General features: G+C 37.8%; 1 protein-coding gene across 1 annotated transcript in view; it reads right to left on the bottom strand.

The window, feature by feature from the left end:
• CRB1 (crumbs cell polarity complex component 1) overlaps positions 1-24407 on the bottom strand; it is a 114076-nt gene that overhangs the window by 36998 nt on the left and 52671 nt on the right. Inside the window, 1 exon segment of the mRNA XM_070941064.1 lies at positions 10697-11644. Coding sequence (XP_070797165.1) covers positions 10697-11644 — 948 coding nt within the window.

Genomic DNA, 24407 nt, shown 5'->3' with positions numbered 1-24407 from the left:
GGCTTCAAAGAAGCAGGAAGGGAAGGCATCAGGGGGGGGATCCCCCACACATAAACATCAAACGCAACTTCCCCCTGCTCAACAGTTACAAACTCAGAAAAAAGAAATTGATGTGGGAGATTTAAAAGACTTTATTTCTAAAACTTTGGATGAAAAATTTCAAGAATCTCAACAGGAAATAGATCATAAACTTCAAAAATCACATGAGGAATTTCTGCAGGAAATTAATGAAGTTAAAGATATGGTGAAGCAGAATCAAAATATGGTGACCAAAAAAATATCAGAAGTGGCGTCTGGCCTGGCAAATTTTATTGGGAAAGTTGATTTTAAAGTTGAAGAACTCAAATTAGAAGTTAATGTTAGGATGAAAGATAATGACTATAAAATTGAAGAAGCTGATAATAAAATGCAGAGAATTGAAGATGAGATTGTCATGATACAATTCCGGGCGATGGAATTTGCCATACGGCTTCGGGGAATTCGAGAGGAGGAGAGACAGGACTTGAGACAAGTTTCCTCTGAAGCCCTGGCTAAGATCTTACAAGTTAACCCTGATCTGGTATTTCACAAAATAGATAAAATTTACAGAGTGAACTCTTGGGTGGCCAGACAAAGACAATTGCCTAGAGATGTGGTCATATATTTTACTGAGAGAGAAATTAGAAATGAAATCCTCCAAAAATCTTTTCACACCTCTGTACAAGTGGGGGGCTCACGACTTGTAATTTTTAAAGAATTACCTCCTAAAATGCTGAAAGCTAGAAAAGAATTTGGTTTTCTTGTTAAGGAATTGAAAGACTTACAGATACCCTTCCGGTGGGATGCGCCAGCTGGGATAATTTTTAGATATAAGGGAGAAGGATATCGATTGAATACTGTGGAGAAAGCACAACATTTTTATAGTACTATTCTTAAGGAAAGAACACCATCTCCACGTACATCTACAGTTTTGGAGATTAAGGAGAGTGAAGAGAGGCAATTGGAAGAACAGCCTAAGCAGGAATTAGAAAATGTGCAAGGTGCAGAAGGAGGTTTTCTGAGTGAGCCCTTGCTGGATTCTTCTCCAATTTTGGATTTGATTCAGTTGACTGAAGTTAAAGATCAACGTATAACTAGAGCTCAATCCAAATTACTTAAACAAAAGCAACAACAACAACAGGAAAGACAAGACAAGAAGGCAGCAAAGAGTACCCCACAAGAGAGTGGAGCTATGGGAGGAGCAAGATCGAAGCTCTTGGATGAACTTCAAATATTTTGCTCTGCGCTCCAGAAACAGGCCGATGACCCTTAAGTGTTTATCTTGGAATGTCAATGGGTTGAATTCAGCACAGAAAAGGAAGAAACTATTTACATATTTGAAACAATTTAATAATGATATAATATGTTTACAAGAAACGCATATTACAACTCAAGATCAGAAATATCTGATAAATTCAAAATTAGGAGTACATTATATATCTTCAACTTCGCAGAAAAAGAATGGTGTGGTTATTTATGTAAATAAAAAATTAACAGCAAAAGTTATAGAAGTAGATCAAGATGGTAGGTTTGTAGCAATTGAATTGCTTACAGCAAATGGTCAAATTCTTTTGATTGGAATTTATGCTCCCAACCAACAACAGGATTGTTTTTACAAGATGTTACATACTAAAATAGTGCAATGGGACTATAGATCTATTTTATTTATGGGAGATTGGAATGGAGTAATTGATTCTAAATTAGACAAAAAGAGCTTGGCAAAGTCTAGAATTAGACTACCGCAGACTTTTTTTGATTTGAAAGAAGATATGGAACTAAAAGATGTTTGGAGAATACATAATCCAAATGAATTGGATTACACTTTCTTTTCCGATAGACATAGGTCCTTTTCTAGGATTGATTTTATCCTGTTGTCAAATGATCTACTTATTAAGACAAAAAGAACAAAGATTTTTCCAAGAACTTTGACTGACCATAGCCCTGTATGGATAGAAATTGAGATGGATAAGGTTGAGAGACGTTCTTGGAGATTAAATGAGAATTTGTTTAGATATGAAAAAAATACAATAGAACTTAAAAAGCATTTGAAAGAATTTTTTGAGATAAATTTGAATAAAGGTACCCCAATTGAAATTGTTTGGGACGCTAGTAAAGCTTATATGAGAGGGGTACTTATCTACATGAATTCTAAACATAGACTGTTCCGACAAAAGAAAAGATCTGAGTTGGAAATGGAAATAAAGAATAAGGAACAATTACTTATTAAAAACTCAACAGATGAAAGAATACGAAGTGCTATAAAACTTTTGAAAGACCAATTTCAAATGCTTATGGCGGAACAAGTTGCAACAAGTTTACAATACGCGAAGCATAATACATTTTGCAATGCCAATAAACCGGGCAGATGGTTGGCCTACACACTGAGGAAAAAACAAAGTATACGGACTATTGATAGTATTAACATTGGAGGGAAAGAAATTTTTCAACAAAAATTAATTAAAGAAGCTTTTGTGGATTATTATACTAAATTATATGCCAAAGAAGAGGTGCAGAATGGACTTATAGAAAAATATTTAAAGGATAAGAGAGTTACAAAAATTACTGATCAACAAAAGGAAAGAATGAATTATCCTATAACAGAGGAGGAGATAATAGCAGCAATTAAGCAGCTAAAAACAGCCAAAGCTCCTGGCACGGATGGTTTGACTGCAGTGTATTACAAAACTTTACAAGCTGAAATGGTGGAACAACTTAGAGATTTATTTTGCAATATTCAACAAGGGGGTAAAATACCCCCATCTTGGACAACTGCTTATATATCTCTGATACCAAATTACTTCAAAACCAATTTACTTTGGAAATCACATCTTTATCTTTAAATCATGAAGATACTTTGGAACAATTACAGTACCAATATATCGTAGAGCATTTGATGCATTGTATATTTAAAGAAAAAAAATCATATAATAAGCCTTAGTGCCTATGCAATCTAGGGAATGGTGAAACAAGTATTATTACATTGTGCTTTCTATAAAGAATAGAATAGAATAGAATAGAATAGAATTACAGAGTTGGAAGATAGCCATGCTCACTATTTGCTGGATTTCCTAATGAAATATTCAGGAAGGCTGGATATATTTTGTGTAAACTATCTTTTATCAAATGTGAATGACAGTGATTGCTAGGTTTTGTCAAATACTGTAGCAAGTAAGGTCCAACAAGATTTCTTTTTATCAGATGAGGAATAGATAAGGAATAGATAAACACAAGAATAGGCTAACAAATTACCATATTTAAAATGGGGGGGAAAAGGAGTGTTTATGTGCATGTTTATGTTTTTATAGTCCTGACCAAGGGCTGAAATCTCTCAATCAGGTTGGAGAGAAGGAAGTGGATTACGCTCAGTTGTTGGCCCAACTAAACATCAATCAGTTTGGCATGGTTCAAAGCAGAAAAATCAGCTTTGGTCTTCAGTTAAAATAGTTTTTGACCACTAATGACTAGAGTACCTCATTTCATTACAGTTCAATCACCTCATTTCCAGTTAGATGCCTCAGTGCCAGCATTCTCCTTTGACTTTCTCAATGACCTTTCTTTGAAACCCAAAAAGGAAAAAGGGAAAATGAGGAGTGACCCAAGTAGATTTTCTCCAGCTGAGTGTCTCCAAGATCAGCCTCTATGAGGAGAAGCTGGAACTTGAAATAAAATAAACAGACAATTCCACTCTATTGACCAGTGCAATGGCTTTATATCATTTATCAATTACAGGAGCTAGTACTCAACTTCCCTGTAGCCACATGTGTTTGAAGAAAGCTTTGATGAATAAATAGAGGAGTTACCATAATAGGTATCAACCTCAGAATAGTGGGATTTTGGTTCAAGTCACAAAGCCCTGAGATCCAAGGGAAATGCAACTATTTACCAACCAGGTATCTTGAATCCCATTAGGACTGATTTGCTAAGGAAAGGTAGGTTGACAGTTTCACAATGCAGGGCAGTCTTGGCCTAGAAGGACTTTCTATTTATATCTATGATTTTGTGACAGAAATAGAGATTACGCATGAGTGCCAAACTCTCTTACTGTCACTCATGGCTGAATCATAGGTTCTGTCCTTCTGTTCTTGGGTCAGAATGAGCATGTGGTCCCATAGGTACACTTCTTCAATTTTAACAACACAACTAGAAATGGATCACTTTGAAAGACCCACAAAAAAAAGAAAAAAAAACCTTGGTAGTACAGTGGTCTAAGGCACCCTGTTATTAAGCTGCTTATTAAGACCAGCTGCCTGCAATTACTGCAGGTTCGAATCTCGCCAAGGCTCAAGGTTGACTCAGCCTTCCATCCTTTCTAAGGTAGGTAAATTGAGGACCCAGTTGTGGGGCAATAAGCTGACTTTGTATAAATATACAAAAGGATGAAGGCTATTGCTGAGTACATTGTAAGCTGCCCTGAGTCTCTGGAGAAGGGCGGCATATAAATCAAATTAAAAAAAAAATATTTAGTTGGACCAACAATTGAAGCTAGTCTACTTCCTTCTTTCCTTACCATTTTTCCTGCATATAACTTGGAGTTGCCATAATTCATATACAATTTGATATGACATAGGCCTGGACCAAGGGTGAAATCCAGCAGGTTCTGAGAGGTTCTGGAGAACCGGTAGCGGAAATTTTGTGTAGTTCAGAGAACCGGCAAATACCACCTCTGGCTGGTCCCAGAGTGGGGTAGGAATGGAGATTTTGCAATATCCTTCCCCCAGGAGTAGAATGGGGATTTTGCAGTATCCTTCCCCTGGAGTGGGGTGGGAATGGAGATTTTGCAGTATCCTTCCCCTGCCACGCCTACCAAGACACTCCACACCCACCAAGCCACGCCCACAGAACTGGCAGTAAAAAAATTTGGATTTCACCACTGGCCTGGACCCTAGGGACACTTGTCCCGTCCCACTGTAGTAATATATCATTCAAAACAAATTATCCAAAACTTTTAAAAACGTGTGGTTTAGAGAAGGGCGAAGTGTAGTGAGAATTGGGTTCCACAAAAGGAAAAAAATAATACCCGAATGAGAGTGAGAATTGTTAAAGTGTTACCCAATTTTGTTGCCCAACTGCAAGAAACACACATTCACTGTATTCTCATGTGTATCATTGCTCACAGCTACAAAATATTGAAGGCTAATTAGAACTAAGTTCTGCAACACACTTATCTTTCATAGAACAAGGAGTGTTAAGAGCAATAAACTATTTAAAATCAAAATCAATCCATAAAAGCAATGCCTCACAAACACCATTCCCAGACTTTTCTTTCATACGTGGCACTAAAAAAAACAAAAAACAAAAAACCAGTGGGGCTGAGATATCCGCAGGCCATTTTTTATTTATTTATGTTTGCCTGCAGCGTTTATTCTAATGAAGGAGCCTAAGACCCACAAAAACAGGAGAGCGGTCACTGTGAAAATCCTTTTTGCAACTCTCAAAGGCTACCTACTAGCTATTTCAGTTTATTTCAGGAGGAGCAAGTAAATCCTAGAGCTTGGAGAGAAACGTCCGCTTAAAAGCCAAATGTAAAAATGTTTTAAATTTGGTAACGAAAGTACCTTCCATTTCTTTCTCTATGTGTTTGTTAAACCCATATATGCATAAACTTTCCCTCAGATTGAAATGGGTATTTTTAACTATAAAAGGTCTGTGTCCTCCCCCACCCCCCCCACAGCAATCTCTTTCTTCCTCTATTAAGGGAGAAGTCATTTTTCTTGCTGAAGGGGGAAAGTTTACAATGCAGCAAAGCCAGCAAGTGATAGGAAGAGCCATCACCTTAAAAAGAGAGGAAGCTAGGGGAATCTTCAAAAAGGTAGCCAGACACACGTGCAGTTTTCAATTACTCTGCTTCAAAAGAAATGTTGAATATGATCTGCAATTTAGCATAAACCTTGGTCAGAATTAACCTCTTGAGCCATGGCGTCTGGAGGCTGATCCAAAGAAATCAGTGGTTGTGTGTCTTGCTTTGTTATGGTTCAGGGTGTAGTGAAAAGGCTGCTCAGCACTTGTTAACCGCTTGCCAACTTTTCTTGATTAAATCTGAGTCCAAAATAATATTCTCTCCCACCAGGTTAATACACTGGGTTGCACCAAAATCATCCTGACGTCAATTATCCCCCTCTCTTGGTGCCACTTAAAACTGGTCTTCCAATAGAAAGAAAATCACAGTAATGGAACACACGTTTTTTTCCCCCAAGGATTCTGTCTGTCTGCTTAGGATTAGCCCTTGGCTCCTAATATAAATGTTTGAAATCCAGTGGTTTAAAAAAGATGGAAATCTGTGACCAAATCTCCCTTTTAAGCATTTTGTCCTATTTATGAAAAGTGAACTGGCAGATCCAACTGCAGTGCATTATTACTATTGAAAGTTGTATTTATTTTATTTATTTAAAACATTTATATAGCCACCCGTCTTCCAGCCAACTCTGGCTGTCTCCCTATTAAAAATTCCAGTTTAAATGAGGTCTTCCCATACTGGTATCCAGTATTTTCACTCTAATCAAGGAAATACTAAATTAAGAAATGCAATATTATGATTATGGAGTTTTAGTGTCCCATGCAGTTTGAACCTTAAAGAAAGTGAAAACCAAAGTATTGTAATATTGTAAACAAATTTTGACTTATCTCTTTCCATCACTGTAGCTGTATCTCACACATTTTTCACACACATTATTCTAAATTTTTTTAATTTAAATTTAAAAATATAATATTCTTTAATTTTACATTGTCATTTTTCATTTTGTCCTATTTTATCATTGTGAACTGGTCTCTGTTGTGAAATTATAAAATATGAGGTAAAATTGTGAAAAAAGGTTTCAGATACCTGGGGATTTTAAACATACTTTCAAGAAAAATGTTTACAATATTTTTTTCTTATTTTTCTAGAAATCAAGATTCCTTTTGAACCAGATTTCAAGAAGATTAGGAAAGATCCCATTAATATTGATTTGAGTGAATAAAAATTCATGAAATGAAATAGTTTCCTAGTTTCCTTTCCCTCTGTGCGTGTATATGTGTATTCTTAAAATGTTGCAAATTGAGAAGAATATTGTAGCCAGAAAGAAAAGACATCTCAAATAGTTTCTAATCATTCACAACAGCTCTATTGGAAGCAAAAACCCCTCTTGGAAGACGGATGGTTTTAATTTTGCTTCATAAAGAAGCAAACGTATTTACCAGATGTAGTTCTCTTTTCCAAAGTTGCTTTTCAAACCTTTGGATAAATTACTGCCAAACTTCAAAGCTGTCGACTATAATTATGGCTCCTGCAATGTCATTTTCCAATAGGAATAACTGGGGGGGGGGGGGGGAATGTAGGTGTGGACTGTAAGAACAGCACAGAAAATATGGTATTTTTAAAATGTAGGAATGCATTTTGAAGAGGATGTGTTCCAAATAAAAGTACATAGCAAACTCTTTTACCAGACAAAAGCTCACACGGATCCCTATAATTCCATAAAGCGCTAAATTCAGCACAATTGTGCCATATTTACTAGAAGTGGGGTATCTTAATTGAATCAAAGATCTATAATAATATTTGTCATGCACATTCTAGCTTCCTACTTTTCCTGCCAGGGATGGGTGGGACACCACTCCTTTTTGTAGGAATATTTTAGCTCCACTTTTTGGCATGAATATATTTGAAAGCAAACTCTGGAGGGAGCTCAAACCAAGTCAGACATATTTTAGAGGAATGCTCAGTACAGTTGGACATAGTCTGCTTAATATGAATTGCTATGCACTTCATTAGGATTTATTCTCAGATAAAGAGGTGCATGTTATAACTTTCTTATTAAGTCTTGTCCGAGTGGTTGCTTTTATTTAATTCTGCATCCTTGCCTTTGTGTCTGAGAACCACATAAATTTGGTTGGGAATTAGCTTGTTATCAGTTACTTTGTCTATCATTCGAAGTACCAATATATAAGTACCTATAAGAAGTTAAGACTAAGGTACCTCTAGCAGAGGGATTTTATTTATTAGGGATATACAGCAGTTTCAAGTTAAAAACAAAAAAGTACTTTGGGCATATAGCACTTGTTTGCAACCAAAGCTGGTCCCACTTGCCTTGGTTCCTGCCCTGCTCAGGAAGCTATCTCTGGATCTCGCAGCATTGGATAATTTTTGACCTGCATCCAATCTTCTCTTTTTGGAGTTAAATTGCAACTCCGCATGGTTCTAGAGGGTTATCTGGATCCTTTCCAGTTCATCTTTAGTTCTGGGTAAAGTATTAGCATGGCACTGATTACGCTTGCGGGTGACGTCTGGTCATCTTGTGTGCCAATTAACTTATCTGGACCAAATGACACTTTCCACGGTCACTCATGCATCAGACAACTCCATATAAAACTATTCTTGAAGACCACTCAGAAGCTAAAGCTGATCCAAAATGCAGTAGAATGAGAAGTAGTTATGGATTTTTTTTAAAAAAATTGATTTATGTGCTGCCCTTCTCCGGAGACTCAGGGTGGCTTACAGTGCGTTAAGCAATAGCCTTCATCCTTTTGTATATTTATACAAAGTCAGCTTATTGCCCCCACAAACTGGGTCCTCAATTTACCTACCTTAGAAAGGATGGAAGGCTGAGTCAACCTTAAGCCTGGCAAGATTCGATCTTACTTTAATTGCAGACAGCTGGTGTTAAATTACAGTGCTTCTGTCCAGGGGTGGGTTCTAAATTTTTTTACTACCGGTTCTGTGGGCGTGGCTTATTTTGTGGGTGTGGCTTGGAGGTCATATGACTAGGTGGGTGTGGCTAGCTGGTCAGAGTCGTTTCTGGAAGGTCCTCGCACTTACAACCAGTCCTTGCACTTACGACCCAACTCATTTGTTTGCTTTTAACATTGATCAGCTGTAGGACGGCCCTTTGAAGCCACGCAGCAAGAGTTTAAACAGTTTTTTTCCCTCTAGTCATCAACTGGGACTCAGGAGGCAGCAATAGATTGTGGGTGGGACCAAATAAAAGGTAAGAATAACGTGGAGGGGTGGGGTGGGGTGGGAGGGCGGGGGGGGAGAACCGATTCGGTGATGTCATATCGTCACCGCTACCAGCTCGGCCGAACCGGACCGAACCGGGAGGAACCCACCACTGCTTCTGTCTGTTGAGCTATCCAGGCTTCATGTAAGACCATTATTACTGCAATTTACATTGGTTGCTGATTTGCTTCTGGGTCCACTTCAAGATGTTGATTGTCACTTTAAAGTTCTCTATGGCTCAGGAACTGGGTGCTTATAGGGCTATGCTTCTTCCTGTCTGGTAAAATCTGTCAGGATTGGCTGCATCCTAGGCCTCTTGGTATGCCCACAGTAACATTATTCTCTTTGAAATCTACATAGTTCCAATTCTACTGTGTTTTTGTAGACTATTGAAAATCTGATTTGTCCAAATGGGCAAGGGATTTTTTTTTGGGGTGTGTGTGTGTGCTTCTTGAGGGATGTCTGTATAATTTTGTCATCCAGTTTTCATTCCCCAACATGAGCTTTGGTAAATTATACAATTTTGGCTATTGTTGATTTTTCTTTTGACTTCTTGCTTTACTTTACTTGTTAATTAAAATAAATTAATTGCTGTCTAGGATTGCAACTGGTGATTGAGGAGGCCTGCAGAACCAATAAATAACATAAATAAATCAAGTAATTTAACCAAGAGTCTCTTTCTTCAAGATTGTATAGCACTTATGGAGGGTAGTTGCTGAAGAAGACCTAGTTGCTTTAATGAGTTGCAGACAGCTTTTCTATTTAACTCTCCTAGCTTTAATTGCCTTGTATAAGTTTTTTAACTTTCTATTATATTGTAAGCTGCCCCAAGTCATTGTATCAATGAGATGGGCACCATAAAAATTTAATAAATACATAAATATATAAAGTTAAAGATATTCCACAGAATAATGAGTGACAATGACTTCTTAGGACAGCTTCTTCAGTGAGAACGTACTTGAACCAAGTATGCATGTACATCTCATGTCTTCGAGAATATCTGAAGTATATGGGTCTCATGTGAATTTTTGGTGGCCTTTCCTCAGTTATGCAAAAGTTTGACTCAGTATATTAGGTTGCAGATGTAAAAAAAAATCCATAAAAGAGTAAAACAGTACCTTTCCATTTTCATTCATTAATGTACATATCACATAGACAAATAGCCTGAACTGATTGTGGCTAATTGTTGATGAATTCAAGGTAGAGATATTGATATGGCCAAGATGGATGTAAAAGAGAGGCAGTATATTAATTTGTATTAATATAACCCATGCCTGTATCACTCTGTACAGGCATGGGTTATATTAAGACAAATATAGTGGAAATGCCATGCTGCCATCCCTTTAACTAAGGCATTTTCAATTACCATGTTACTCTGCAGCAGGGGTGGGTTCTACTTACCTTTACTACCAGTTTGCAACCCACCACTGCTCTGCAGTCTCTCTACAGCAGGCTTACAATAGAGGTTTACAAACTTTCTGAGGCTGTGAAAATTGTTGGTTTAAATTAAACACAATTCCAAGAAGCCCTGATCAAGAGGCAAAGTTCTTCTGGTAGAAATATTGATTGTTCAAGTGAAATTGGGTCCAAGGGGATCCCTTAGTTGGACCTAGACTTCTTCAGAACATAGCTTGAAAAATACTGATTGATAATACAATTTCAATTATAATGAAGCATCCTAATTTTGAGATGTTGAAATGTTCTTACCTGTAGCACAGTTTGGCCCAGCATAAGGCCGGTAGCAATCACATTGATAATTCAGCCATAAGTTGTTGCAGCGCCCCTTATTTTGACAAGGCTGGTACTCACACCAATCTTTTTTAACACAGCCTGATTTGACATTTAAAAATGTGTCAGATGATAAGTTCTCTGGGATAATAATGCTGAAATCCACTTCTACGTCCTGAAGGCAGCCTACAAATGAAGGTGCAGAATGTGTACTGTAGATATTTAGTAGAGAGCCATTATTCCCTACTGGCAAGCCACCCAAAAATACGTTTCGAAAAGCAATCACTGCCTGCCTGCTATCTACTATGGCAGCAGTCTGACTAAGACATGATTCTGTGCAAGAGCTCTTGTGTAACTTCAGTGTTACTGCTCTGGCTATGGTGACCTCCACTGAATGCCATTCACCATCATTGACATTATAGGCTATATGTAAAAAGGCCTTCAGCTGATTGTTGACTTGCATGGATAAGTATAAACAGCCATTCTGTAACTCCAGCTTCACAAATGTATCTTTGTCCCCTCGGTAAAATATCAAAGTTGTTGGCTGAACAGTCAAAAAACTAAGGTTTATGCTATAAAAATAGTTCTCAGAGGAGGCTGCAATGCTGTTTACCTGAAGATACCCATTTCCCTGAAAAGACAATGTTGTTGTGGTTTCACAGTGAATTCCTGTGTAGCCAGCTGAACATATGCAGTTAAATCTATGTTGTCCATTTCTTAAATGAGGAATACACAATCCCCCATTCTGACATGTATGTTGAACACAGCCAAAGAGGATTTCTGTACAGTTCTGACCACCATAAAAAATCCCATCTTTCTCTCCAGTGAGACAATGACAGGTATAACTTCCAAGAGAATTTTCACAGATCCCTCCATTCTGACAAGGGTTCATGTGACATTCGTTGATGTCATCTTCACAGTGAATGCCTGCCAAAAAAATAAAATAAAAAATGGAATTGGATTATTTAACATATCTACTTTACAGATAGATATAGATATAGATATAGATATAGATGATATAGATATAGATATAGATATAGATATAGATATAGATATAGATATAGATAGATATAGATAGATACAGTAGATAGATAGATAGATAGATAGATAGATAGATAGATAGATAGATAGATAGATATTCAAATTACAAAGCAACATGATATATATCAATAATTTCATTATTCTGTGTATGATGAAAATGATATGTGAGGGCAAAATGTTAAAAGAAAAGAACACATTCATCTGGAACATAGTGATTTATCCTCAGCTGGAGCTTTAAGAAGAAAAGAAGAGTGATCCCTTAGCTCTGCTTCTGCTAACTCTTGGCTTTGTCTGAAGTCATTAATGCCAGTGTCTAGGAAACTGAAGAAATATAGAACAATTGCCTTTTGATTTTGAGCTCTTTGATAATGGGATAGCTACATCCTCAGACTAGGAAGGCAGAAAAGGAGTAATGGAGGCTTTATCTCAACTAGTGTAATTATTGATTCCCATACTCTTCCAGCTTTGTTAAGCTTTTGATCCTTTGCATATAATACTTAGTCATAATCCAGCTCTCTATGACTTCAGGCCCAACTGCAATATATACAAAAATGATATAAAGGACTAAAGACTAAAGATAGAAGGGACTAAAGACAGAGGGGAAAAAGGTGGAGGCCATTGCAGAGACATTCAGTCTATTTAAATGGAAACAAAAAGGCTGGTGGCCTGCCCAGATTACATTAAATGTGATATTTCATATTGAGGAGGATGATTCAGACAGATCATCCTAGCGAGAGTCCATACTGCTCAGAAATTGTTTAGTAATCTTGCACGGGGGTGGGGGGGGTGGGGGGGTGGATCCAACTGTAAAGGAAGAGTCAGAATCTGTAGTTACTGGCTCAGATGGATGAAAAAGAAAGGCCATGTTTTCGTTTAGCATCAGTACAGGATACAGTACAGGGGCAGGATCTCCCATCCAACAGTTATGACTTCTTAAAGGTATGGAGATATTTTGGGAGTTTTAAGATGCAATGAGAATAAAAGAAAGGTGTCTCTCACTTTTCCATTCTAGGAATGCTCTCCATGGCAGCCAGCTGCTGTTTTCAAAGACTTTCGCACCACTTTGTAATTAACTGTTCTTCAGCCAGCACTAAGTCTATTCTTCTTAATCTATACTAAATCCCACTCTAGAGTTCATGAGTTTAACTCAGCTACCAATATTTCTGTCCAGTAGGCTGACTCTTGCTTTCTTTCCTTTCAATATAATAAAGATTTACAGTTAAAATTGTTCTGGTTAAAATCACTCTGGTTTTCTGGTATCTTTTTTACTGCAGATGCTGAGATTAGTGCTGTATCTTTTTTGAAGGATAAACTAAATTCATCCTTGCCACAAATGGCTCTCTCTCCACCAGTAGTTAGCCATGGATGTGCTATACAAATACTTCACTACCCAGGCATCTGCTTAAAGGATAACCTGTAAGCAAGTTTATTTATTGGTTCGATTTATATGCTGCCCTTCTCCGGAGACTCAGGGCGGCTTACAATGCATTAAGCAATAGCCTTCATACTTTTGTATATACCCGCTTAGTAGGGCTTTCGCCCCCCCCCAGTGGTGTTCTTTTTTATACAAAGTCATCTTATTGCCCCCACAATCCGGGTCCTCATTTCACCTACCTCGGAAGGATGGAAGGCTGAGTCAACCTTGAGCCTGGTGAGATTTGAACTTGCAGTAATTGCAGGCAGCTGGTGCTACTTAATAGCACTTTAGTCTGCTGCGCCACCAAGGCTCTTGACAGAGTTGATAGTCATATACTACAGTCAGGGACTTGATGTCAATACAAAACCAGCCATACAGAGTGACTTACAAATAAGTAATTTCAGTTCACCTGGTCATGTCTATGGTGGGGTTTAATGCTCCCCATCTGCTCACATTCTGTAAAATTATCTTAAGATTCATATAAGTTTGTGGGGATTTGCCTAGTAAAGCAAATTCATTCAGGGACGGTTTTACCCATTTTCTTGCATCTGGCCTAGAAGAAGCTGCACGAAAAAGCCAAGAAGTGTCTCTGTATTAGGAAGGAAACATTATTTATCCATTTTACATTCATTTCTCCCGGTGCAAATGACTTCCTTGAGTCGCAAGACAGCAATGAATGAAGCTGCATATTATTTGATGTGTTTGCAAATATGTCTGATAGGAAACAGTTCCAGGAACTCGTTTGTAAAATCAATACATTTCCTTTCCACCTTTTAAATTAAGTGACACGCTTCTCAATTATGAGAAGTAATCAAACGTGCCAATGCAGTAAAACACATTTGCTAAGACAGAGTTAATATACGAAGTATCAGTAAGGTTTGCTTGTTTCTTTTAAACAGCCTGCACATAAGAAAATGTTTAAAAACAGGACAAAACCAAAACCCTCTACCATGCATGAACACAATAAGCACTTCAATGCCTCTAAGACAAATGAAGGAAATGTAAGAATTTTTGTATTGGCTTTTAATGAGTCTCACTTCATCTCACTTCAACATTCGTATTCTGGCAAACAATGAAGGAACGCTTATAGGAACTGACCCCTCTTAATAATACTTGATACACCCTGGTATACTCCAGGGGTGGGTTCTAAATTTTTTTACTACCGGTTCTGTGGGCGTGGTTTATTTTGTGGGTGTAGCTTGGAGGTCATGTGACAATTCTTTAGGATTTAGCAGAGGTACTGGTCTACCAGGCTTTTAACTGCTTGGAGAGCTGTACCAGTCTACTCATTTGTTTTTGGAGGCACTGGTCTACTCATTTGTTTTTGCAGGCACTGGTCTACTCATTTGTTTTTGAAAGCACTGATCTATCCATTTATTTTTTGGCGGCACCGGTCTACTTATTTGTTTTTGGAGGCACTGGTCTACCCATTTATTTTTACAGGCACCGGTCTACTCATTTGTTTTTGGAAGCACTGGTCTACCACCACACTGCCTTTTAACACTGATCAGCTGTAGGGCAGCCCTTTGAAGCCCCGCGGCAAGAGTTTAAACAGCTTTTTTCCTTCTAGCCGATCAGCTGGGACTCAGGAGGCAGCAATAGATTGGGGATGGGGCCAAATAAAAGGTAAGAATAACACAAGGGGTGGGGGGGCAGAACCGGTTTGGTGACATCATATTGTCACTGCTACTGGCTCAGTGGAACCGGGACAAACCGGGACGAACCCACCACTGGAAAGGGGGGAAAAAGAAAGAAAAGGCGTTGACTTCTAACTCCTTTTGGTGCAGTAGAATAAGATAATAACAACTTTTTACTTTTACATAATAGTCATTTCTGTAACAACAAACCTATCTAATCAGTAAACCCCAAAATCAAAGTTGGGGATGTGCAATGGTTGTAAGTCACTTTTTTCAATGCTGTTGTAACTTCAGACGGTCACTAAATGAATAGTTGTAAGTGGAGAACTACCTGCATGCCTTTGCTTTTGAATGTAAGGAAAGGTTGCAGTTCAGTAGCAGACTGCATAATTAATATACAGATGTTCCTAAGTTGCAGCTCAAACGTTTTCAAGTATCAAACATCTGTCTGAAACCTGGAGAGCCGCTTGAGGTCACTATAGAAATAGTGAGCTCAGATGGTCTGACTTGCTGTGAAGCTGCTCAGATTCCAGCTCAGATCTATCTGCTCAGGACCAAAACGATGAAATTCTAAAATAAACATGTTTATGATATACCTGACCAGGGCTTAGAGCTAAGCAAAATTAGGCCTGGTTTGAACAATGATGGAGACATACCAGACACCTAGAAAGCATCTGAAAAGAAGACAGTGTTAGTGAGTATTCATACTGTTTCCTAGGAAATGACATGGATATTACTGTATAGTCACCAGAAGAATTATATTTTTTACAGTATTATATGCATGCATACAGACACATGCAGACATGATGGGGGACAGATGTATGAGTATTTGCAAATTAAATGAATCAACATTTAATAGAATAGAATAGAATAATTTATTTCTATACCGCCCTTCTCCCGAAGGACTCAGGGCGGTGTACAGCCTATTAAAAACACAAGACAACATCAGTTAAAATAGTTTAAAATTATTAAATGAATTTGGCTCAATTTAAAACCCCAGGAATTTAAAACCCAATTTAAAATTGTTATGTTGATAGCCCAGCCTGGCAGAACAACAGGGTCTTGAGTGCACAACGAAATACCTGGAGGTCGGAGATCTTACGCATTTCCAGGGGCAGTTCATTCCACAGGGCTGGGACTCCCACAGAGAAGGCCCTCCCCTGGGTGTCGCCAGCCGACATAACTTGGCTGATGGCACCCTGAGGAGACCCTCTCTGTGGGAGCAAACTGGCCGGTGGGAGGTTATTGGTGGCAGAAGTCGGTCTCGAAGGTACCCGGGTCCCATGCCATGGAGCGCTTTAAAGGTGGTACCAACACCTTGAATCGCACCTGGAAGACCACTGGGAGCCAGTGCAGCTCGTGCAGGAGGGGTGTCACGTGGGCACAACGAGTTGCGCCCATAACCACCCGCGCGGCCGCATTCTGGACCAGCTGGAGCCTCCGAGTGCTCTTCAAGGGGAGCCCCATGTAGAGAGCATTACAATAGTCCAGCCGGGAGGTGACAAGGGTGTGAGTGACCATGTGCAAGGCGTCCCGGTCCAGAAAGGGCTGCAACTGGCGAATCAGGTGAACCTGATAAAAGGCCCCCCTGGCCACGGCCGTCATATGCTCTTCTAAAGACAGCCATGCGTCCAGGAGGATGCCCAGATTGCGAGCCCTCTCTGTGTGGGGCAAGGATTCACCTCCAATAGTTAGCGATGGCACCTGCTGACTATATCGGGATGCCGGAAGCCACAGCCACTCAGTCTTTAAAACTCAACAGGGCTCACAATAGCTGTGAACTTCCCAAATTTACAGAATTTTGAGGCACTGAGATAAGAAAATCATTAATAGTTACAAAAGCATCTATGTTTTTCATATTGAATGCCAAAATGGTCTCTGCTCTTATTCTTTTTTTTTTAATTTGCAGGGGACAGGTGCAATTGAATAGTTATATTAAAAACCTAGAATATTTCCCGTCTGTTTTATATATAACTCTGGTTTACATTCTGCTGTTGAAAATAGGGTACTACAAGAACCAGACATTTGGCAATTTAATCTACAGTCTAGAGCAATTTAGAAATAAAACATCAGGATGCAGTTGAGGGAAGAAAAAAACTAAGAGAGGGCAGAACAGAAAATGAGATTTTATCATTACCACATACCGTATTTTTCAGAGTATAAGACACACCTTTTCCCCCCAAAAAAGAGGGTGAAATCTGGGTGCATCTTATACTCCAATGTAGCCCCGCCCAGCTTCTCAAACAGAGGTTTCAGAGTTCTGAAAAAAACAACAGAAATGAAGCTTCAGAAAAAAAGCCCCCAAACAGAGCTTCAGAAAAGCTCTGTTTCAGAGGCTTTCAGAGGCAGGAAAGAAAGTTTTTTCTGAAACAGAGTTTCAGAAGTTTCAGAGGCAGGAAAAAAAAGCAAAAAAGAAAAGCAAGGCACAGAGCTCACAACCAAGGAACCTGTTGCTAAAATTCACTTCTGGGAACAGCTGATTGGGGGTATTCTGGGAGGCCGATCCACCTGCCAATCAGCTTTTTTCTTATTTTCCTCCTTAAAAACTAAGGTGTGTCTTATACTCCTGTGCGTCTTATACTCCAAAAAATATGGGTAACTCTCTTCTTTCTATAATCTATCCTGTCTAATCATCAGAATAAACCACAATAGGACTTACTGGTCTTTTCCCCATAGTTCTCTGGATAGTATCTCCCACTTTTTGTATGCAGATGCCCCAATGTTGTGTACAGAAAAGAAAGGAAGGGAGAGAAAAAGGGGGGCAGGGAAAGAAGATTCACCGAGGTTGCCTCCTCTTCCACACTGAATTTAAAGTTCTGTAATTGGAGAAAATAGTGGCAATTCTAGCTTTAGACAGTTGGCTGCCTATTCATCCATTAGTTATGGAATTCGCAGTCCTAACATTATTTGACTTTTTTTTCCTTTTTCGCTTTCTGTTTGTAGAGAGCAGAGAGAATGGCCTTGAAGGATGGAAAGTAAAGCTGCTACCAAGGCAAAGGTCAGGTAAGAGGAGCTTAAGACTGGGCCAAAGAAATAACTTGAGAAACCTTCTCAGGCAAGCTCTTCCTTAGTTCACACGAAGATAAACGAAGGAAGAGGGGGTGGGGTGGAGAGCACATTCAGATTTGCAAAATTCTGCTGCTATGGCTGATATAATAAAAGTAGTCGTGATCTATTTGACATTAATGTCTTAGTTTGGTTTACTTTGTAGGGCTGAGACTCTTTAAGGTAGAATAGAGAAATAATAAATGAACCATTGAATATCACTATCCATAGTTTGTGAAATGGGAATCTGAATATTACACAACCCCACAATAGTCACACTGATATATTTTATATGTCCGTATGCTGATAAGAACATCTGCTGCTCATTTGAATATTTACTACTGAGTAAAGCCCAGTTGATCTGAAAACCTGAAGAATACATGACAAGTTAATTTTTGCTTCTTTTTAATTGTATGTATTTTATTAATTTGTTAAATAACATGTTTCTACATACAATTAAGGAAGATAGTAGCAATGATTTACTAGGAAGGGACATAGAAAATATATTACTAATTAATAGAAAGCATGTATTACATTTTTAGTTCATGTGCTTCATTTTAAATCTAATGTTTAATTGGGAAAACAAATGTATACATCTACTTTAGGTTTTCATGGATGCCTCTGCAAACTCTTCTTGTATATTATGTAGATAATAATTCTTATTGCTTTACTGGAAGAAAAGGCCACTGTCATTATGTTAAAAGGATAAAGAAATATTTATGGAACCACTGAATGTAATACAAATACATTGAGAGACCTATAAATTAGTTCCATAGAAAGACTTTTGTAGAAAGGTATTACAAGTTATTACAAATTACGTTTTCAAGTCATTCATTGTTTTCAGCCGTTATAGGCATCTGCTAATCCCAATTTTCTGCATGTTCTTACATAGAAAAACAACCAATCTATCTATGTAAAAAATTTCTGTAGTTTAGGTATTTCATTCTTTCTGTAGCATTCTGTAGTTCTCATACTCCACACTTCCCACCCCCAAATGATTTGAATCATAATCTATTTTTATTCTATTTACAAATAATATTTTCTTTTGGTAATTCATTTAGATGTTTAATTTCATGATATCTAAGCTAACCCATGTACATTCCACATAACCGGTTCCTTCAATAGTTCACGTGCATACTAATTGTTAGGTTTCAGAAAAATAAAAATTAACATTATTTTTCCATAGTTTTTCAAAATATATTGTTACATTAGAAGCAAACTGATTTTCAAATTGTAAGTTTCAGATAACAGTGAGTTAAAAACAACTTAGAATGAAAAGGAAAAAAAAATACCTGTGATCATTGCCATTAAAAGACCCCAAATTGGTATCCTAGCTCCAATCATTTTCCCCCACAGTAGATGTGATTCCTCTATTAGCAATTTCCATGGGCCCTGCATTTATCCATTGCAAAACAAGGACTTGCAGGGTCTGTTAATAGGCTTGTTTTGCCAGTGCAGATTGACAATGCAGCCAGATAAGTAAGCTTAACATAAATCTCATTATGGTGCTTACGCAATGACTATGTGTTATATGTTTGGGTGCCATTCCAAGCATACCTGGATGTTAATTTTGGACAATAATTTAGCAGTGTTGTACTTTTCTGGGAAGTGTGTCAATAGCTAAGACATATAATGTTTTTCCAATGCATTCCATCACTAGTCAAATATAGTACTGTTACCTGCTGAAGCTACCTGAACATGCAAAGTGAACGTAATGGAACACATCTGAAGGCCACTGGCCTGGAAAAGACTGACTTGTTGTACAGGACAGGACATAACTTCTATGTGCTGGCTGGTTAATAAGACAGATCTTTTCTGAGTAGTTTTTCAAGTGGAGTGACTGCAGTGGATCTGATGTCAAAGAAACTACATTGCAAAACTATGATATGACACAGTGGTTCTCAAGCTTTTCTTCATCACTTTTAAATACCTTTTGTGGCCACGAACCCCCAAGACTTAGCTGAAGATTTAAATCATAACATTTTTTCAAGCCTTCACGGACCCCCTGTGACAACACTGCGGCCCCCTCAGGGCCCCTGAGAACCCCTGATGTAACAGATTCATTAGGGGAGGAGGATTATGCACAGAATTCTATTGAATTGCAGAGTAAGATGATCACGGTAATATGCATCGTTTCTGTAGTGATGCCATTTGTATTATTTTATATAATATGTGTGACGGCACTTTTCTTTAAACAATGTGTCACTTGCATGATGCTATATTACATGATGCAAACTGCTGTGGAAATGTAGCCCACTGCTTGTGGAATCTGGTATATTAAGGCAGGAGTTGGCAAACTACAGTCTGCGGGCCAGATGAAGTCTATCACCAATTTTTATATAGCATAGAAGCCAAGGCTGGGAGGGCAGGTAAGCAGATAGTCAGTTGAGCTCTCAGGACAAGGGGTAGGGCAGACGGCTGGGAATATAGTGAACTATAGAATGAAATGGGATGTGGGATGGCCTATCAGCAGCAACATTGATCAGTGATCCAATGGTTGCTATGTTCCTCAGCCAGCAGACCTGTATCCATTGCAAACATTTTGCCAACCCCCTGAAAATCTGGAAACTCAAGATTTCACTGGATACTCTGTAATGGTTTTCTAGACTCTTCGGATCCTGAGTTTAGAGCAGTATTGCTCTTATAAATTTTGTCTTATTAAAAACATATTGTGGGAACAGACACAGCTGCTATGAAGCATCTTTTGAAACTGGATCCAAAGATCTATATTGCCTTATAAAATATATGATATTTAGACATTGCCGGTTCTTGTTTCTAGTGTGGCCTAGAGTAAAATGCAGGTGTATTTGCATGCTTCTAAATAAGCGGTACAGTTTTACGGAGGCTTATTGTTAAGAAAGTGAGCACAGGTTTTTAATATTATGATACAGTAAGGATTATAGGGAGTTGCCTTTTATATAATCTGTCTAGTTTGACTGGAAACTCCAGAAATTTTTCTTGTTCTGCTTGAAGGTGCAAAATTGATGCAAACCTACTGCTTTATCAGTAGCTAAGATCCTTTTATATTTTTGCTGTTTTAGCTTCTATAAACCCCTGGAAACAGATGTGTATAAATAGTTTGTTTAAAAGTATAGTTTGAAGAGGAAAAATAAGCAAAGGGGCACTCTGATAAATTAATCCCATGAAAGTAGATTCTATTGAACTCAATAGGAATGACTTTAAAAACACTCCTCCTACACACACAGAAAGTATTTCACTGTAATTTCCTACACAATTTTAGCACCTTATACCTTATATGTTCCTTTTTGAAAATATAATGAATAAGCAACAGCATACTTTAAGGCTCAGTATATTCAAAGGCTTGTTCATTCTGAAGTGCTACATCAAATTTTATTGAATAATCATGAAAATTCAGATGTTACCACATCTGTCACTAATTGTCAAGTGATAATTGCTCTTTGCTGAAAAAAAGGAAATGAACTTTCATGGGGGCTGGAGAAAAGTCGACTGAGCAAGGAAGTAAACCAGTCAGGCTAAAATAATGATAATTAACCCTTATATTTCACGGCATAAGCATACAATTTTCTATAACAATCAGCAATCATTTCCCAACCATTTATCTCAACTGCGGATGGAAGGAAAAACATATACACAATACACTGTCAAAAATAGACCCATTATGATGGTTAAATTGATTGCTTTATTAAAAAAAAATATAGAACATATCTAATTTTGTTTTCATTGGAAACCGCTTCTGGATTTTGTGCTTCTGGTGGGAATAAAAAACTTTGATTTTGCTGATTAGATAGGTTTGTTGTTATAGAAATGGCAAGTATATATTATTGTCTAAAAGTAAAAGTGGAGGCTGTGATGTTATTAGCTTCTATTGTGCTACAAAAAATCAGAAGTCAATGCCTTTCCCCCATCTTTGACCCCCCCACTTTCTCCTTTCCCTCTTTTCCTCCCCTAGTTTCTCATTATTTTCATTTTCTTTGCATTTTATATTCTGATAAACTGATAAAAATTTCAGAAGTAACAAAACAGACCTGTTATGAAAAAGCGTGTGAGCATGTGTGCATTCGTCTATATATTTTGAGAGAGATTAGGAAATGTGCCTGTGGAAAAGTACATGCAGATTTCCATCGGAACATTTTTTTTTAATGCATGGAGGAACTGTTGGAAATAGAGCTGGGAAAACAATAAAGTCAGGAGAAACATATATCTATTTAACGTCAGGCCTACACTTCAGAAGCTATATATTTCTTTTATTATACTTTAGGCTAGATATCCCGTTTTAACTGTCTTGTACTTGACCATAAGCAATCCAATTAGAATAGTATTGCTCATCACATTGTGCTTGTTGTTGTGCCTAGCATAATATAAGAGAGTAATTTTTTTCTGTGGAATGGGTTCTAGTTCTGTGGAATGCTGCTAAATTCATTGGGAATCTACTGCTTAGTCCATAGAATTGCTACTTTAGCCTGAAATGCCACGAGTTTTTTTTTTTTTTAACCTAGGCCTAAGCCCCATTAAATTTAACACGATTTCATTCTGAGTGATGACTCAGATGCTTGAGATATTAGTCTCTTACTTGATATATGTTTATAACTTTACAAGTTTAAATGCTAGGAACACATCAGGAATGAGGAGATTAAACTGTGGATTTTCTCACAATGGTGGGATTGTGGGGAGAGAGCTGCCTTTTCATAGAATGGCTGCCACAAGTTTGTGATGTTATAAAAGCCAGTTTGGTCTAGTGGTTAAGCACCAGTTTAGAAAGCAGGAGAATGTGAGTCCAAATTCCGCCTTAGCCATCAGAGCCAGCTGGGTGACTCTCTCAGCCCAACCTGCTGCACAGTGTTGTTGTGGGGAAAATAGGAGGAGGAAGGTGTATTGAATATGTTCACCGCTTTGAGTTATTTTTAAAAATAATAAAGATGGGACATAAATAATTAAAAATAAGTAAATAAGTATGGTCTGTAACGAAAGACTTATTGACCAGGTGGCTAATTGGAGAGGTTGCTTTTTATCATCCTCTGCAGCTTTCCATGATGCTTCCTATCACCTCAGCTTACATTTTTGCTTTAAGCTATATGTATTTGAGAATCAATTCAGTGTAGTGGTCAAGGCACCAGGTTAGAAACAAGGAAATTATGAGTTCTAATCTTGATTTAGGCATCTCTCTCTCTCTCTCTCTCTCTCTCTCTCTCTCTCTCTCTCTGTGTGTGTGTGTGTGTGTGTATCTTTTTTATTTTAACATGCCTCTGCAGCTTAAAAATGGACTAGAAACAATATTGAAGTCTGGTGCTTTCCTTTGTGGCAGCATGCCAGCTTCCTATTTCTTTTCAAATTACACTAAATTGTACTTGATGGTCATCAACAGGCATCTTTAGATATATCTGGTGTTGAAGGAGACCATATTGCCTGGTGCAAGTTATGTTTATAAAAAGACTCCTGATTAATGTAAGCTTACATATCCAGAATTTGGGTTGTTTCTTCCTCATGGAAGACTCTTGTACTGTTAATCAGTGTACCACCCGTAAAAATTCATGATATAACAGGAATTAAAGTGAAATATACATTTTAAAGAACAGACACAACACAACAGAAAAAGAGCAGAATCATTAAGAAATGTGGGGGAAAAGCAGTGTGTGAATTTGAAGTCAAGTCAACTCAGAATCTAGTTCTTTATCTTGGAAAAAGTAAGACAAATGGCTGCTTTAATTTTGTTTTCTTAGATGAGTGTACCTATTTATTTAATTTGTCTGTATTGCTTCTGTTGGATGCTTATCCTACTGTTGGGTAGGTAATATATAGAAAACTATGTTCTGTAACTTTAACTGCTACAAGATGACTAATTGGCTGTGCTAAGCAAACATACAAGAAGGCAGGAAGTTCATTCACTTCTGCTCCTGCTATTAGAAGGTTGAACTGCTGAAAGGAACTGTGCCTGTGTTACTGAAGAGAACTGGAATTATAAGCAAACTATGTTTTTGTGTTGAACCGTGATTATTTGAAGAAGTGTTATCTTTGTTTTGAGAAGCCAACTTTGTTTTTTACTACAAGTAAAGACTGTTTATTTTTCTTTAAACGTTCAGAGTCTGTGAGTATCTGTGTGTTTGCTAAGCAACGTATCTATTCGCTGTCTGGTCCATTGCACCACTTTGCAGAGGGCAGTTTTACCCTCAACAGCTTCTCATATATCTCAGAAAAGTTTACAATTAATGACAATGCAAAATAAAAAAAATAAGTTATACATTAATGTTATATGTTAATGTTAAAACAGTCACTACTGACATTTCATCTATTTTGTTGACAGTCACGATAAACTTGACATTGTTTCACTCTGAGTTTCTTAATGTATTTCTGACTGTGTGATGGCATGAAGTTATTTTGGAATTGAATTGCAGTCATGGCTACAACTAGAATAAATTGCTTACATGGTGGGATCCTCCCTTTTCTTCTTTCCTGTTGTCACTTCCTGCTGTTAGCCACATCTGGCCAAAGGACTCCCCAACATTTCAGAGTATATTAGGAGGATGGGTTGGGATGCAGAGAAAATGAAGCAATTTGAACTCTCAAAGATATT

The sequence above is a fragment of the Pituophis catenifer genome, unplaced genomic scaffold (genome assembly GCF_029215685.1).
Source record: "Pituophis catenifer annectens isolate HBS135680 unplaced genomic scaffold, rPitCat1.0.hap2 SCAF_3, whole genome shotgun sequence".
In the NCBI taxonomy this organism is placed as follows: Eukaryota; Metazoa; Chordata; class Lepidosauria; order Squamata; family Colubridae; genus Pituophis; species Pituophis catenifer.
The sequence above is the reverse complement of the archived record's forward strand: the minus strand, read 5'-3'. Positions and strand labels throughout refer to the sequence as shown.